The sequence below is a fragment of the Piliocolobus tephrosceles genome, chromosome 5 (genome assembly GCF_002776525.5).
Source record: "Piliocolobus tephrosceles isolate RC106 chromosome 5, ASM277652v3, whole genome shotgun sequence".
Classification (NCBI taxonomy): domain Eukaryota; kingdom Metazoa; phylum Chordata; class Mammalia; order Primates; family Cercopithecidae; genus Piliocolobus; species Piliocolobus tephrosceles.
Genome location: NC_045438.1, coordinates 32204260 through 32217774, shown reverse-complemented (window position 1 = coordinate 32217774; position 13515 = coordinate 32204260). Strand labels below are relative to the sequence as shown.

Here is a 13515-nt window from a genome sequence, read left to right as displayed (position 1 = left end):
GTGAGAAGAGGCCGGAGCAGAAGCACAAGCTCAGATTTAGACATGGTGATTTGAGAGGTCCTTTCTTCCAAGCAAGTGTATAAATAGCCAAACAAGATACAATTGTTTGGGGAGCTGGGATATGATATATATATAATTTAGTCTTTCTCACAAATTCAATTTCAATGGCAACTGGATATAAGAGAAAACAAAGGAAGTTTACATATTAAATTTATTGTAAACATTTTCATTGTTTTCTTGTAAACCAGTATTGATGTTTGGATGGTGTAAGGCTTACTAGAATGTTGCCACATAACTCCCCTTAAATATCATTAATTTGGAGCCTAACATTTTTAAAGGCTGTGAATGAGCAGAGGTTGATCTGAAACTTGTGTTTGGTTTACACGTGAACAACAGATTCACAAATAAATAAATACTATACACCAGGCAATAAAGGAGCTATAAAATCTGTTACAGAAAACTACCTTTTTTCCTCTTGGAAGATACTTATAAACTACGTCCCATATTCACCTGGAGGATACTTGCTTTAAATATTCTAATAGGTCTAAATATTTTAATTACTTTATCATTAGTGAATTGTGGCTACATTATGCATTATACTTATTTGAATGTAGCTATCTCTGTGTAAAAAATTATGCAGCTGACAACTTTTCAGTAAAGCAGCCCACTTTCAGTCGTAATTAGTAATGTTTTACTGGGTTACATCTCATTTTGCTTTAACTGAAAATCATGCAACTTAGGCATAAAAGAGAAAAGTTATGAAGACCAGAAACCTAAACACAAATTTCACATGATTTAGAACCAAGCTAAATAAACACACAAAAACTCTACAACATGGGAGGGTGAAGGAAATGAAAACAATTGCAAAGGTATTTATTGAGAAATAGTAAAGATATACATATTTTTACAAGCTTTTAATATTAATTTACATTTCTTTAAATTACGTAGGCCCCGATAATCTATACTTTACTAATACATAACAGAAACCCTTGACATTGTGAGATGTTCATAATGCTACCATAGTCGGGAGTCAAAATGCAACTTTGGCTCATGATGCTTAAGTTTGTTTTCAAAAGAAATACTAAATGCCATATTCACTGAGAATGTAGGCTTGTCATAAACAAATGTGCTTTAAAAAAACAACTTCATATAGGAGCATGCTGTTGACACTATTCTGAATCTTAGCTCATCGCAGACTAAGGAGAAAACATTTTTAGAGACAGTTATTACCTACTTGTGTGCAAACTGTATGATTCTAAAATATGTTTTTGCCTCTGAATTTGATTTACAAAATTTTGCAGGGGCATAGTGTTCTAATTGTATGCTATAATACTGTAGCCAGGCCACCTATTTTGTTACTGAAATTACGTGGTCTTGATTATTTTTAAGGTGCAACACAAGATGGTTATCTTTTGTAGTAATATACCAACCTGTTTACATAAGAGCCGAAAACCCACTTTAGTTACAGAACATTTTTCAAACTGGTTTACAATAAGGCACAATAGTCCATATGTCAATAGGAGGTGGGAATTGCCAAGGGGTTCGTTTTGTGTTTGTTAGTTCAGTTTTCGTTTTTCAGATTAGAAAGGAGGAGGATTTTCTGTTCCTAAGGTGGGAAGGGAAGAGGTCTACTTTGTGCATGCTCAACGTCCCATGGCCAAGTTGTGATGCTGGCTTGTGGGCCTGCACCATTGTTGCGCCAGACAAGCTGTTCTCCGTCAACCTAGCATTTAGGTTTTATGCTGGCAGCCTCTTCTGAACACAGAATCAGAAAAAGAGATGTGTGTGAGAAACTGCATGGGGTGATGCAAACAGCCAGCTTCTCTTTGCCCTTCCAAGGGGTGTTTCTTTCTGCACCTGCAGACTTAGCAGCATAAAAAGCCTTGCTTGTTTGATGTGAAAAGACTTACAAATTCATACCTAATGCCACAATTCTATCATTTAAAGAAACCAGTTATACAGTAAAGATAATTTGTTTTTATTCACAGTAATAAATACATAAGGTTTTAGTGCACAACATAATTAAGTACTGATAATCAAGGCAACACTTAAATTTTTTTTACTGCTATTTTCAAGCTAAGGGCCAACAGAAGTATAAGATTTACTATCATTATTTTTATATTATTAAACGTATTCCAACTTTAATTTGCCTGGAATAGTACTTGGGGCAGAGGCAGCCAAAAGCTACAAAATTTAAAGGGTAAGTTTAAGGTTTAGATGATGAAATCACAATCTTGTACAAAATTCGGATCTCAGTATCTTTCTGCCCAGTATAAACATGGCCTTAGCATTCAGTAAAGAAATACAGGTTTGTAGCCCAAAGAAATGAAATCATATTTCCACAGTGAATGTTGTGATCTGTGAGCAAAATGTAGACTTTATTGAAGCCACAGAGGCCTCAGTTGATGAACTCATGAACCAGCCTCTGGCTAGGGGCACTGACTAGTAGCCTGACTCTAGCATCCACATTATGACATTTTAAACACAGAACTGCAGGTGCAGACACCATAAAAATACTCTAGTTTTTAAAGTCTTAAATTTCCACAAGGGAAATCATGTCATATGAAATAAGAGGAGAACCTGTATCGTGTTCCCAACACGGGCTACACACAGGGAAAAAAACCATGCAAACACAACGATGACAGGCTCTTCTTGTAACGAATGCCATCCATTGCACAGTAACAATACAGGCAGAAACTAACATATGCAAGTCTGTCATGAGGAGAACCTACATTGATGTATTCAGATGGAGAACCAGGTACTATTTTACTATTGTCATTTCAGTAACGCTGCCAAGATCCAACTGACTTGCTGATTTAATTTATGATGATATTCTAGGTAACATTTTCATAAACTCATTGCTTTCATCAGACACCATCTGGGAGATCTGCCTTCCATTACTGATGATATTATCATTTTTGCAATGGCATTGGGAATAAACACACTTAGCTTTATTTTAAGCCTCGCCCACTCAATGTGAATTTTACGTCAAGTCCATGGCATATTCTAAAAAAGTTAATGTGATAATTGCTCATGATTTGCATGATAATATCCTCCTCTATGCAGCTTACACATATCAAAAGTCTCAACCTCAAAACTGTGCAAGTTGTCATGAATATGGCTCTTAGTTTTCTCCAGTAAAACTGTAGAAGGGGTACTTGAGACTTCTACATACATTTCACTTTCTAAGTGAAGGTCCCACAGTCTTTCCCAAACCTTCTGCTTATGGTTGGATGCGCAAATAGTTGCCTCAACAATTATTGGAATTATTAAGAACCCAAATAAAACACAAGCTTTCCTTTATTGTTGTTGTTTTCTTATTGCAACAAATACTCAGTTTCTTGCTGATGCGGTAATTAAGCTTTGAGAGCCTGACTTTTAAATTTGGTCATGTTAAGAATCATCACAAAGGATTTTTTTTTTTCATTATCTACAGAGATTTTAACCAAAGTTACATTGTAACACACAAATGCTGTCTTGTCTTTAAGGCACAACACATCAGTATGAACATTCTGTTTGCCAAACTTAAAAAAGAGACAATATTATATTCCCATTTCCCCTCCCACTCCCCTCCCTGACAAATGAAAGAAAAATTGCATCCACTTTGAAAGTCAGCTGCTAATAAAGTCACAGTAAATTATTTTCATCAATAATTTACACAAATTACAGGTCTAAATAGGACTGTCCTTATACAGTCTGAGTGCATTCCAATTCAGATTTTCTGGGCTAGGTAGGCTAAAGTCAGATTCAAACCTCAGGGCTGAGAAGATCTCCCAATTTGAGGAATGTTGTTGACCACCTTGTCAGACGGAGCATGTGTGTTGCTGCTTTGCCAGGGTAAGAGTTCTTTGCTAAAGCTGCTCATTCCAGTTTGGACTCATTTTTGGTGTGTACCAGCAACCTCCACAGATTTTTAAAAAACCCATTAAAGTGTTGTAAATATAAGACCATAGAGTTTCTTTTCTGTAGCACTAAAGTTTAACTCCATTCAGCAATCTGAATTCTTCATTCTGGAATTTTTATTCCAAATATGATTTCATCCATTAAGACAATTTATATGTGTAGAGCCAGAGGCATTGAATCACACATAAAAATTCAGTGTACTTGAAATATAAAAAACGGATCTCCGGCTAGAGAACACAGTTACAAATACTCTAATTCCAGTGCTTGGTGGAGAGCCAGGAGGTCTGAGTGGCTGGATATCCTCCAGAAGGGCATGTTGTGCTGCATGGTTAGGAGGAGGAGGGGTGGGAGAGAGAAGGGGAAGGAATGAGGCATGGAGAGAGATCACAACCATTGTCTCAATGAAGCAGCAGCACACACGGGGCTGTGTGGCCCACCCACGTTCAGGGGAGGGAGTCTAAAGGCGGGATGATCATACGTGAAGGCTTGGCAGCACCAAGATGGCATTGTCAAAGTAACAGAGAAATAGATCTGAACTGGATTTTAATGAGAATAATAGCAAATATTAACACTGCTTAGATAGTTTAATATTTATTCTGGAAGTATCACTACCAACATCGACATCTGGGAAAGCAAGTGGGTATCACAATCCTACCTGGCTGATGGAAAGCAAGTTTGAATCAGTGCATCTCTCCTACAGGCCTCTCTCTCAGTCAAAAATAAAATAAAACAAAATGATAAGCTTCTTAATTTTGTTAATCTACGAAGAAAAGAGGGTGAATTCCTTTCTGTATAAAAATAATTTGAAACAGGACTATATAAAGTAGAAAAAATGTGGGGATTATAACTTTCTTACTTGTCTGGGACAACCGATAACTTAAGCCAGTCGAGTCGACCTGGTTTATTTCACTGGCGTAGAATTGAGAGAAAGTATCTAGCATACATTTTCAATGGGGAAGATGTCATCCCCAAGGGGACAAAAATGAGTTCTTGTGGGGCAGAAAATCTTAGACATTACAATGGTTTGTGCCCTCCAAAGACATACCATAATAGTATACAGTACATATGTGGCATTAAAATTTCATGAAAGGGAGTAATTATAAAAAAATTGTCTAAAGAGTCCCCACTGGCGATGATAATGAAAAAGAAAAAACACTGCACTACAGGAACTGACAAAACAAAAGCATGATTTGTAAGTTTGGGCTGATGACAACTTCTAGAATATGCACATATGAAATATTCATGTATATAAGGGAAATGAGTATACAGATATAAAACATGCAAATGATACTTTATGTAAGAACTAGGTAGCATAATAATCATTAATGCTATATAATTCCTTGCTGCACACTACGGTAACCACCAGCCACATGTGGCTATGGAGCACTTGAAATGTGGTTAGTCCAGTTTAAAATACATAATGCATTTCAAAGACTTAGAACAAAACAAACAAACAAAGAGAAGGTAAACATGACTTCAACAATTTTTACATTAATTAGATATCAAGACAATTATTTTGGATATACTGGGTTGACATGTTATTAAAATTAATTCTACCTGTGTCTCTTTAATTTTTAAAATGTGGCTTCTAGAAAATTTCAAACTACATATACAGCTTGTATTAATATTATATGTTTCTGCAGAAGAGCGCAGACATTCCTATTCCTAAACTTTGATATTTCTTCTTAAATTTCTCAAACAAAGTATGTCTAGGTCAAATTAAGGCATAGAAATTCACATAGAAGTAACTTTTTTTTCATTCAGCTCAGATCTATTTGTAACAACAAAACAGTACTTAACATTTCTGCACATGCGATTACTGCTACATCCAAAGAAAAGCATGCATTCTGGGTACTAGAGAAACCAACCACCTCTGCTTTAAAATAGAATAACAAGCCTTCACCATCACCAAAACTGTACCTACATAAACAACCATTTGGAAATAGCATTCTATCTGATATTCTTTTCCATTCAGGGTCATGCCTTTCCCCCCTGAAGTTTTAGGTATAAAGAAGATGGTATAACAACTGGGGAAACCGAATCTAAACATTAATGCTGTGGAAAATAGGTCGACTGGGTTAAGTTTTAACTGTCAAAAGCATACAGTGTTACTGGTTTGGAAAAAAGAATTATATTAGTCCTTACCTAAATATACGTGAATTTAATTTGTATAGGCTAAAAGACACGTACATTGAGCGGGAGTGGGACTGTATTACTAATCACTGGCTGCTCTTTGTTGTGTATAACTATGGTGTCAATAAGAAACATCACAACATGGACTCAGGACATTGACATACTCCAGAAGATATTTCAGTTGAGTGTGACTGGAAGCATTTCAAGTAGTAGTCAGCAATGAAAGCTGTATTTCTTGAGGCTGCAGCCCTGACCTCATACGGGACATGCTTGGGGCCAGTGTGCTGTCTTGGGTCATTGACACTGCTAATGAAGGCTGAGGTGTTCTGTGGGAGGCAGAGCCTGAACCCACTCTCTTAAATGTAATGGAAAAGCATGGAGATTTTCAAGTATGGCTGCCAATACTGTCACCAAACCTTCTAAAGTGGAAGTGCTTTCCTTTTCTTCATTTTGCTTGATTTAAATTGACTAGAAAAATACATCAATTCCTTTCTCTTATAGCCATAAACTTTTCTATAAAACTGTTTATGTTGACTGTTTTTTGAAAACAGGTAAACACTCCAGCACATGCAAGCGGCGAAGCCTTTATTAGATGATGATTTAAAATCTCCTTAGGGTGATACAGAAAACATTCTTTCTATGTAAAACAGTATAAGCTGGCATGTCATTGTTTAGAAATACTAATTCATCATTTGGCTTTGTTTTGTGAATTCTATCACTTTTATCTTGGCTAGATGATATTTTTCTATCATTCAGTGAAGGCAGCAGTAGACCTTAGGGTGGAGTTGACCAACAGTCTGGTGTTGGGGGCCAATCCTGATATCACTCTTCTTTTGATGTTGAACCAACCATTTAACGGTTTTTAATTGCCTTGGTTTCTTCTTCAGAAATATGGGACAGATGAAAAGGCTTATTAAAATACTGAGGGCCTATGGGATCTTCTGAATGTGTTCAAAGCCAGCTGCTTGGCTTCAATCAAGTACCACTGGCTCACCAGAACAGATGAAACTCTTCCAGGAGATGTGAGGCACATTACGGCTAAGACAAGTTGGTGCAAAAGGATCTGAGCAATACATCCCATTTCAGTAGCACTTATTAAAATCTCTTGTAGCAGTTTTTCTTCAGCTATTAAATCTGCCCTCAGCATTCCTTATCATGGAGCATGCCTACTTCCAGGCACTTACAAGGACCATATGGCATGCAGGTCTCATGAACTACTCACATGACTTTTGTATGGAGCTCATTAATCTTTATCTTGCTAAATTTCATGTGCTTAACAACGGTTATTCTCCCCCCATCTTTCTTGCAGATCCCCTGGCTCATGTATATCTGTGCACATTGTATGTGTTTTAATATATACAGATGCATCTATATAAGCATGTATATATATATGCCCACACAAATATATATATTACTATATATATTTACTATGTGTATATACATTCAAACATATAAATAAATATAACTAATTTTCTCTGCATTTCCTATCAAATTACAGGCAAAAAATGCTAAACTCCAAATGGTTTATTTGAATGTAAGTATTGACCCTCTCATGCTCTTATTGCTTTGCATCTATAAATTTAAATCATTTGTCAAGCTGCCATTGGGCCAAACTACAGAAATGCAAACAAAAAGGCTTGCATTAGAAGTATCACACCAACATTGTTTGAGACAGGTTACCTTTTTTGCTGCCTGTTCTTCTTCTACACCATCCCCAATTACAACATACACTACTTTTCTGCCAAACCTTTGCATTATTCGTTCAAAGCAACTTTCTTTTCCTGGAAGATAAACGAGATAAAGTTCAGAGTGAAGTTACCTGGTTAGCGGCATGCTCCTCATCTCGGCCATCTCCAATCACAACATAAGTTATGTTAGTGCCAAATCTGGACACTATACGCTCAAAACAGCTTTCCTTGCCTGAAAAACAATGCACTGCTTATTCTTCCAGCCACTGCATTCATTAACCTAAAGATTCATAAAGTGTTAAGTTAATGCCTCTTGAACATCACTTAAACTGGCTCACAACCTCTGGGTTTATGAAATCAACACATATTTGAATAACGTTAAGGCATTACTTAGGACAGATGATTAAACCAATGTGTTTCACACTCCAAAAATATCAGTAGGGTTAAGCATTTGACCTAGAGAAAATATTAGTATGTTTTTCTTCACCAACAGAGTATTGGGGAAACTTTACAGGCAACTATAAGTTTTAACAACCTTTGTTTGTTTAATTCTGTAAATTAATTTTCAGTAGCATAGACAAGTCAGCTAAATGTGTTCTAGAGAAAAACTGAAGGTTTACTGCTAAGAAAAGAGGAAATACTAAGAAGTGAATTTACCTTGATAAACAACTCCTTTCAAGTGGTGACAGTTAGCCTGCTCAAATAACTTCTACTAAGGGTGCAGCCTGACTGGGCCACAGTACTGACAACACTGCTGTCCTCTGATTGCACTACGGGAACATCACCATGGAATTTCTACATATTCTTTGTTTTTAAAACATTGGCATTATTCTCTAAATTTCACTCCAGAATGTTCATGCAGCCATGGCTACACTTCTGCCTTTTTTCTTAATCTGATGGTTCAGAACTCCAAAAAACACTAGCTTACAGGAAAAAATAAAAATGATTTTTTTTTTCAGATTAAAGAATATAAGGAACTATTTGGCCAACAGAAAGAATATTGTCTTTAATAAAATAAATGTTTATTCTGCTATAAAATTATTCGATTCATAAAAAACCAAAATCGTCTTCTTTCTATTAGTCCTGCTGACATAAATACATACATTTAGATTAAAAATGTATGGTACTGATATCCAGGCTCTGAACTGTAGTGCTTATGACAATGTGAAATTCACTCTACGGATGCTTGGCTCTCCTTAACTGTACTCTTGAAACAGCTGCAACTGGAGGCTCCTTTTGCCAGGGCCAACATCAGACCTCCTCAAAGCCCAGGGCAGGTTATTTTTGGTGGGGGATTTTAGGATTTTGAACTTCTCTTGTCAATGTGCCAGAGCCTAAGTTTGTTGACCTTCAAGGCATATTACACAACCCATTTATTTTCCCAAGTATTTCCTTGACAGACAATGGAATACATCAGTTTTCTTTGAAGTCTTTCAATACAGCAGAAGTTGATGAAGTTTTATTTTTGAATGTTCATTAGAAGTTGGAGTCTGCGAGAAATGCACTTAAAAATCAAAGATGGCTCCACAAACAGATATTATCTAAATAAACAAGGTTGTGGCTCTTTGATTGCTACTGTACATTTTTGGAAATGTAGATTTCCTGTCACTCATGTGTTACGAATATTCCTATTATGTTTTCTGATTCATAAAATTCTTTTAATTTTTTTCTGTAATTAAGGGCACTAGTTCAATCCATCAAAGAATCCCCTGCAAAGCCAAAATAGTATTTTTATCTTGGATCTAGATTACTGCATATGCAAGGATGCAACATTATACTCTATACTAATTAAACTATTAAATACTATGGCTAGAGATATTACATATTATTTAAATAACATGTGCTGTAATATTCTGTGAAATACAAGAATGAAATATCTATACTCAGATACTGAGTTCTTAATGTCACTAGGCAACAGTTCTCAAAAAATTCATACATGTACAATGAGTTGCAGGGACTTTGTAATTTGAACTTCACCCAAATTTGTTTCATGTACTAAGTGAAATTGCTGAAAAAGGGAACCATGCAGAGACACACAGATGTGGACACATTCCATACAGAGTTTAAAATAATTTCCTTACCTATTTTAGTTGCACTGTAAATATTCTCAATGGGGAAAGCACCTCCTAAACTATAGAGTAGAACCTTCGCAAGTGCTGGGATCAGCTGGGTTGTCGTTACCAAGACATTTACGCAGTTACTCCTAAAATAGGGAGGAAATATACATATTTGTTTTCTAATACTAAATAACTTCTAATAGATTTAAAATTGTCACTGTGGTCTCTAAATTCCTTAATTAATGGTCCCTTTCAATATTCATTAGCTATTGCCTATCACCAGACAGACACCCTCAAATAATGGCAGATTATTAAGAAGAATAGACAAACCCATGACTATACTGTGATGCTTAAAGTTCTACAAAATATTCTGTCAAAACAATATGCTATTAAAAGTCATACGTAGGTAAGTGTTACAGAATGAAAACATGGTAGAATGAAATAAAACTCAGGCTTTTTAAGATAAGAGATGTGGTTTTGATATGAACTTTCATGACTTGCACTGTGTGATATTCAGTTACATTTCTTTTTAAATTATAAACACTGTATATACTTGTAACAGAAAAATTTGTGAAAGACAAATATAAAGAAGAAAACAAAAAGCATTAATTATTATGTAACCATCCAGAGATAACCGCTCTCTCCATTTCATGCATTTACTTTCAGTGTTTCTGTTCATATATGATTTTGTTTTCCCATTGGGAACATTCTATATATTCAATTTTGTATTCTACTTTATGTATTTATATCATGAGACTATTTGTTTATATCTATTAACTATTACTTCCCCTCTCCCAACAAAACAATGTATAAAAACTACTCTACCATGTAGATGCACCAGAATTTCTTAAAGTTAAATTCAAATGCTTAAGTGGCTTTTGATTTCTAAATATTATAAGTAATGCTACCTAAATATATTCTTACATCTTTGATTATTCTTAGACTATATTTGTAGAATAATTAGGGTCAGAGGGTAAGTTAATTTTGCTAGGGGTTCTAATACATAATTCAACAAAGCATCTGTTTTTCTGACATTCCAGGCATTTTGTGAAAACTATTGGGTTGGTGCAAAAGCAATTTTGTTTTTTGCCATTAAAAGTAATGGCAAAACTGCAACTGTATCAATATGGTAATATATGTGGATAACTCAGCAAATTCCATAACAACTATTCAATGTATGTTGATTTTTCTCCTCCCTTCCTTGTTATATCTTTATTTATTTCTGGAATATCACATATTCCTTTAGTTGCCTTAAAGCCATCTGTTTAATAATTAATCTGTATATATTATAAAGTATATATAATCTAATAATGTAATAATCTTTTTTAACTTATAGAGAAGACCTCTTTTAGAAATAATGAAAGTTATCAACCTCTTTCTCAGAGAAATGCACATTCCACAACATTTTACACATCATGTCAGTGCTCAGGGGTCCTCACACTCCAGTGTCCTTGACATTTGGTCTCTCTTGTCACCAATTACAGGGGACATGAGACAGCAAGTCCATTTCAAATGGCCTTAACTGTTAGACATTTCTTCCTTATATACAGCCAGAATCTCCCTTGCAGGATTCCTACTTATTGGTCCCAGTTCTTTCCTTTCCAGACACAGGGAGAAATCTAATTGATTTTCAGCCTAATATCTGAAACTGTTGAAACTGGTAATCTTGTTCCACACATGACTCTTCTGACTAAGCTCTCTGGCTCCTCCTTCCATCTGTTTCTTTTATGTGGTTCCCACAGTCCAAACCCCTGTGACTACCATACTTGACACAGGCTGCTTCAACCCTGTCACAGCCCCCACTGGAATATGGTGCCTAGAACCGACAAACTAAGCTGCCATGGCTTCCCCAATCAGACACAGGAAGCTACTTCCCCTCCGCTCTCCATTTGGACTTTCTGCTATCCATGCAGTTCTGCCTGTGCCACGGGTCAGAAGCTGTGCAGGATGTGACAACTATTCATTTACTTCCATGTTCTTAATATTAACTTTTTTTTCTGCCCTGTCAGGCTTTTCTTCATTCTGATTCAATTAGTCCAAATAAATCTTTCTCTGAATGCTGTGTTCCCCATACATTTATTAAGCATGCTTTTTTTCTTCTTTTTTTAAAACTAGCAATTTGTCATCTTATTCATTAATCTTTTCTTTTTTAACTTCTATTTTAAGTTCAGGGGTACAAGGGCAGGTTCGTTACATAGGTTAACTTGTGTCACGGGGACTTGTTGTACAGATGATTTCATCATCCAGGTACTAAGCCTAATACCCATTTTTTTTTTCCTGATCCTCTCCCTCCTTCCATTTTCCACCCTCTGAAAGGCCCCAGTGTGTGTTGTTCCCCTCTATGTGTCCACATGTTCTCATCATTTAGCTCTCACTTATAAGTGAGAACATGCGGCATTTGGTGGGAGTGTGAATTAGTTCAGCCATTGTGGAAGGCAATGTGGCGATTCCTCAAAGACCTAAAGACAAAACTACTATTTAACCCAGCAATCTCAGTACTGGGTATATACCCAAAGGAATATAAATCATTTTATTATAAAGACACATGCACACACATGTCCACCGCAGCACTATTCACAATAGCAAAGATATAGAATCAACCAAAATGCCCATCGATGATAGCCTGGATAAAGGAAATGTGGTACATATATACCATGGAATACTATGCAGCCATAAAGAAGAATGAGATCATGTCCTTTGCCAGGACATGGATGGAGCTGGAGGCCATTATCCTTAACAAACTAACACAGGAACAGAAAAACAAATACTGCATGTTCTCATTAATCTTTTCTTTTTCTTTTTTTTTTCTTTTGAGGGAGAGTCTTGTTCTGTCTCCAGGCTGGAGTACAGTGGCATGATCTTGGCTTACTGCAACCTCCGCCTCCCAGGTTCAAGCGAGTTTCCTGCCTCAGCCTCCCGAGTAGCTGGGACTACAGGTGTGCGCCACCACGCCAAGCTAATTTTTTTTTTTTTTTTAGTAGAGACAGGGTTTCACCATGTTGGCTAGGATGATCTCGATCTCCTGACCTCGTGAGCTGCCCATCTCGGCCTCCCAAAGTGCTGGGATTACAGGTGTAAGCCACCGTGCCTGGCCCATTAATCTTTTCTTAATGGAAATGCTGACAGATTCTTTTTTTAGCTTTTATTTTAGGTTCAGGGATACAGGTGCATGTTTGCTATATAGGTAAACTTACCTCACGGGGGTTTGCTATATAGATTATTTCATCACTCAGGTACTAAGTCTAGTACCTAACAGTTACTCTTTCTGGTCCTCTCCCTCCTCCTACCCTTCACCCTCAAGTAGGCCCCAGTGTCTGTTGTTTCCCTATATGTGTCCATGAGTTCTCATCATTTAGCTCCCACTTACTAAGCATGTTTTTATTTATTCACCTAACTCAGATATAAAATCACGGAAGCAGACAGTACAGAGATTCAACTCTACCTTACCAGCTATCATGTTCCAGACTTACATCACCATATGAATTAGCATATATGGCACCTGGTTGTACAACTGGTCACAAATCGATTTAATTCTGCTCTCTATATTGACACAAGTCAGAATTTCACTGTTTAGTTCAAACAACAAAATGGTTAGAATTTTTTCAAGAGCTTTCTCTTGCTTTTCTGATGTGCTCACATTATGTGTATTATCCATTATGGCCCAACACCTAAAACATGCATTTTTTGTGTAAACAGTACTGTTTTATATTTGCCATCACCCCCTTGTACTTTGC

At 36.3% G+C, this 13515-nt stretch overlaps 1 protein-coding gene across 8 annotated transcripts in view; it reads right to left on the bottom strand.

Moving 5' to 3' along the window:
* Positions 1–835: 835 nt before the first annotated feature.
* EYA4 (EYA transcriptional coactivator and phosphatase 4) overlaps positions 836–13515 on the bottom strand; it is a 291807-nt gene continuing 279127 nt past the window's right edge. For 2 of the 8 annotated variants that reach the window (XM_023230723.2, XM_031935544.1), the window contains 3 exons: positions 9806–9927; positions 7717–7817; positions 836–4224 (listed from right to left, as the gene is read on the bottom strand). In XM_023230723.2, coding sequence (XP_023086491.1) covers positions 4144–4224; positions 7717–7817; positions 9806–9927 — 304 coding nt within the window. In that variant the 3' untranslated portion in view covers positions 836–4143. Of the gene's footprint in view, positions 4225–7716; positions 7818–7855; positions 7957–9805; positions 9928–13515 lie in introns of all 8 variants that reach the window. The other 6 variants (XM_023230726.1, XM_023230724.1, XM_023230725.1 and 3 more) reach the window with 4 other exon arrangements.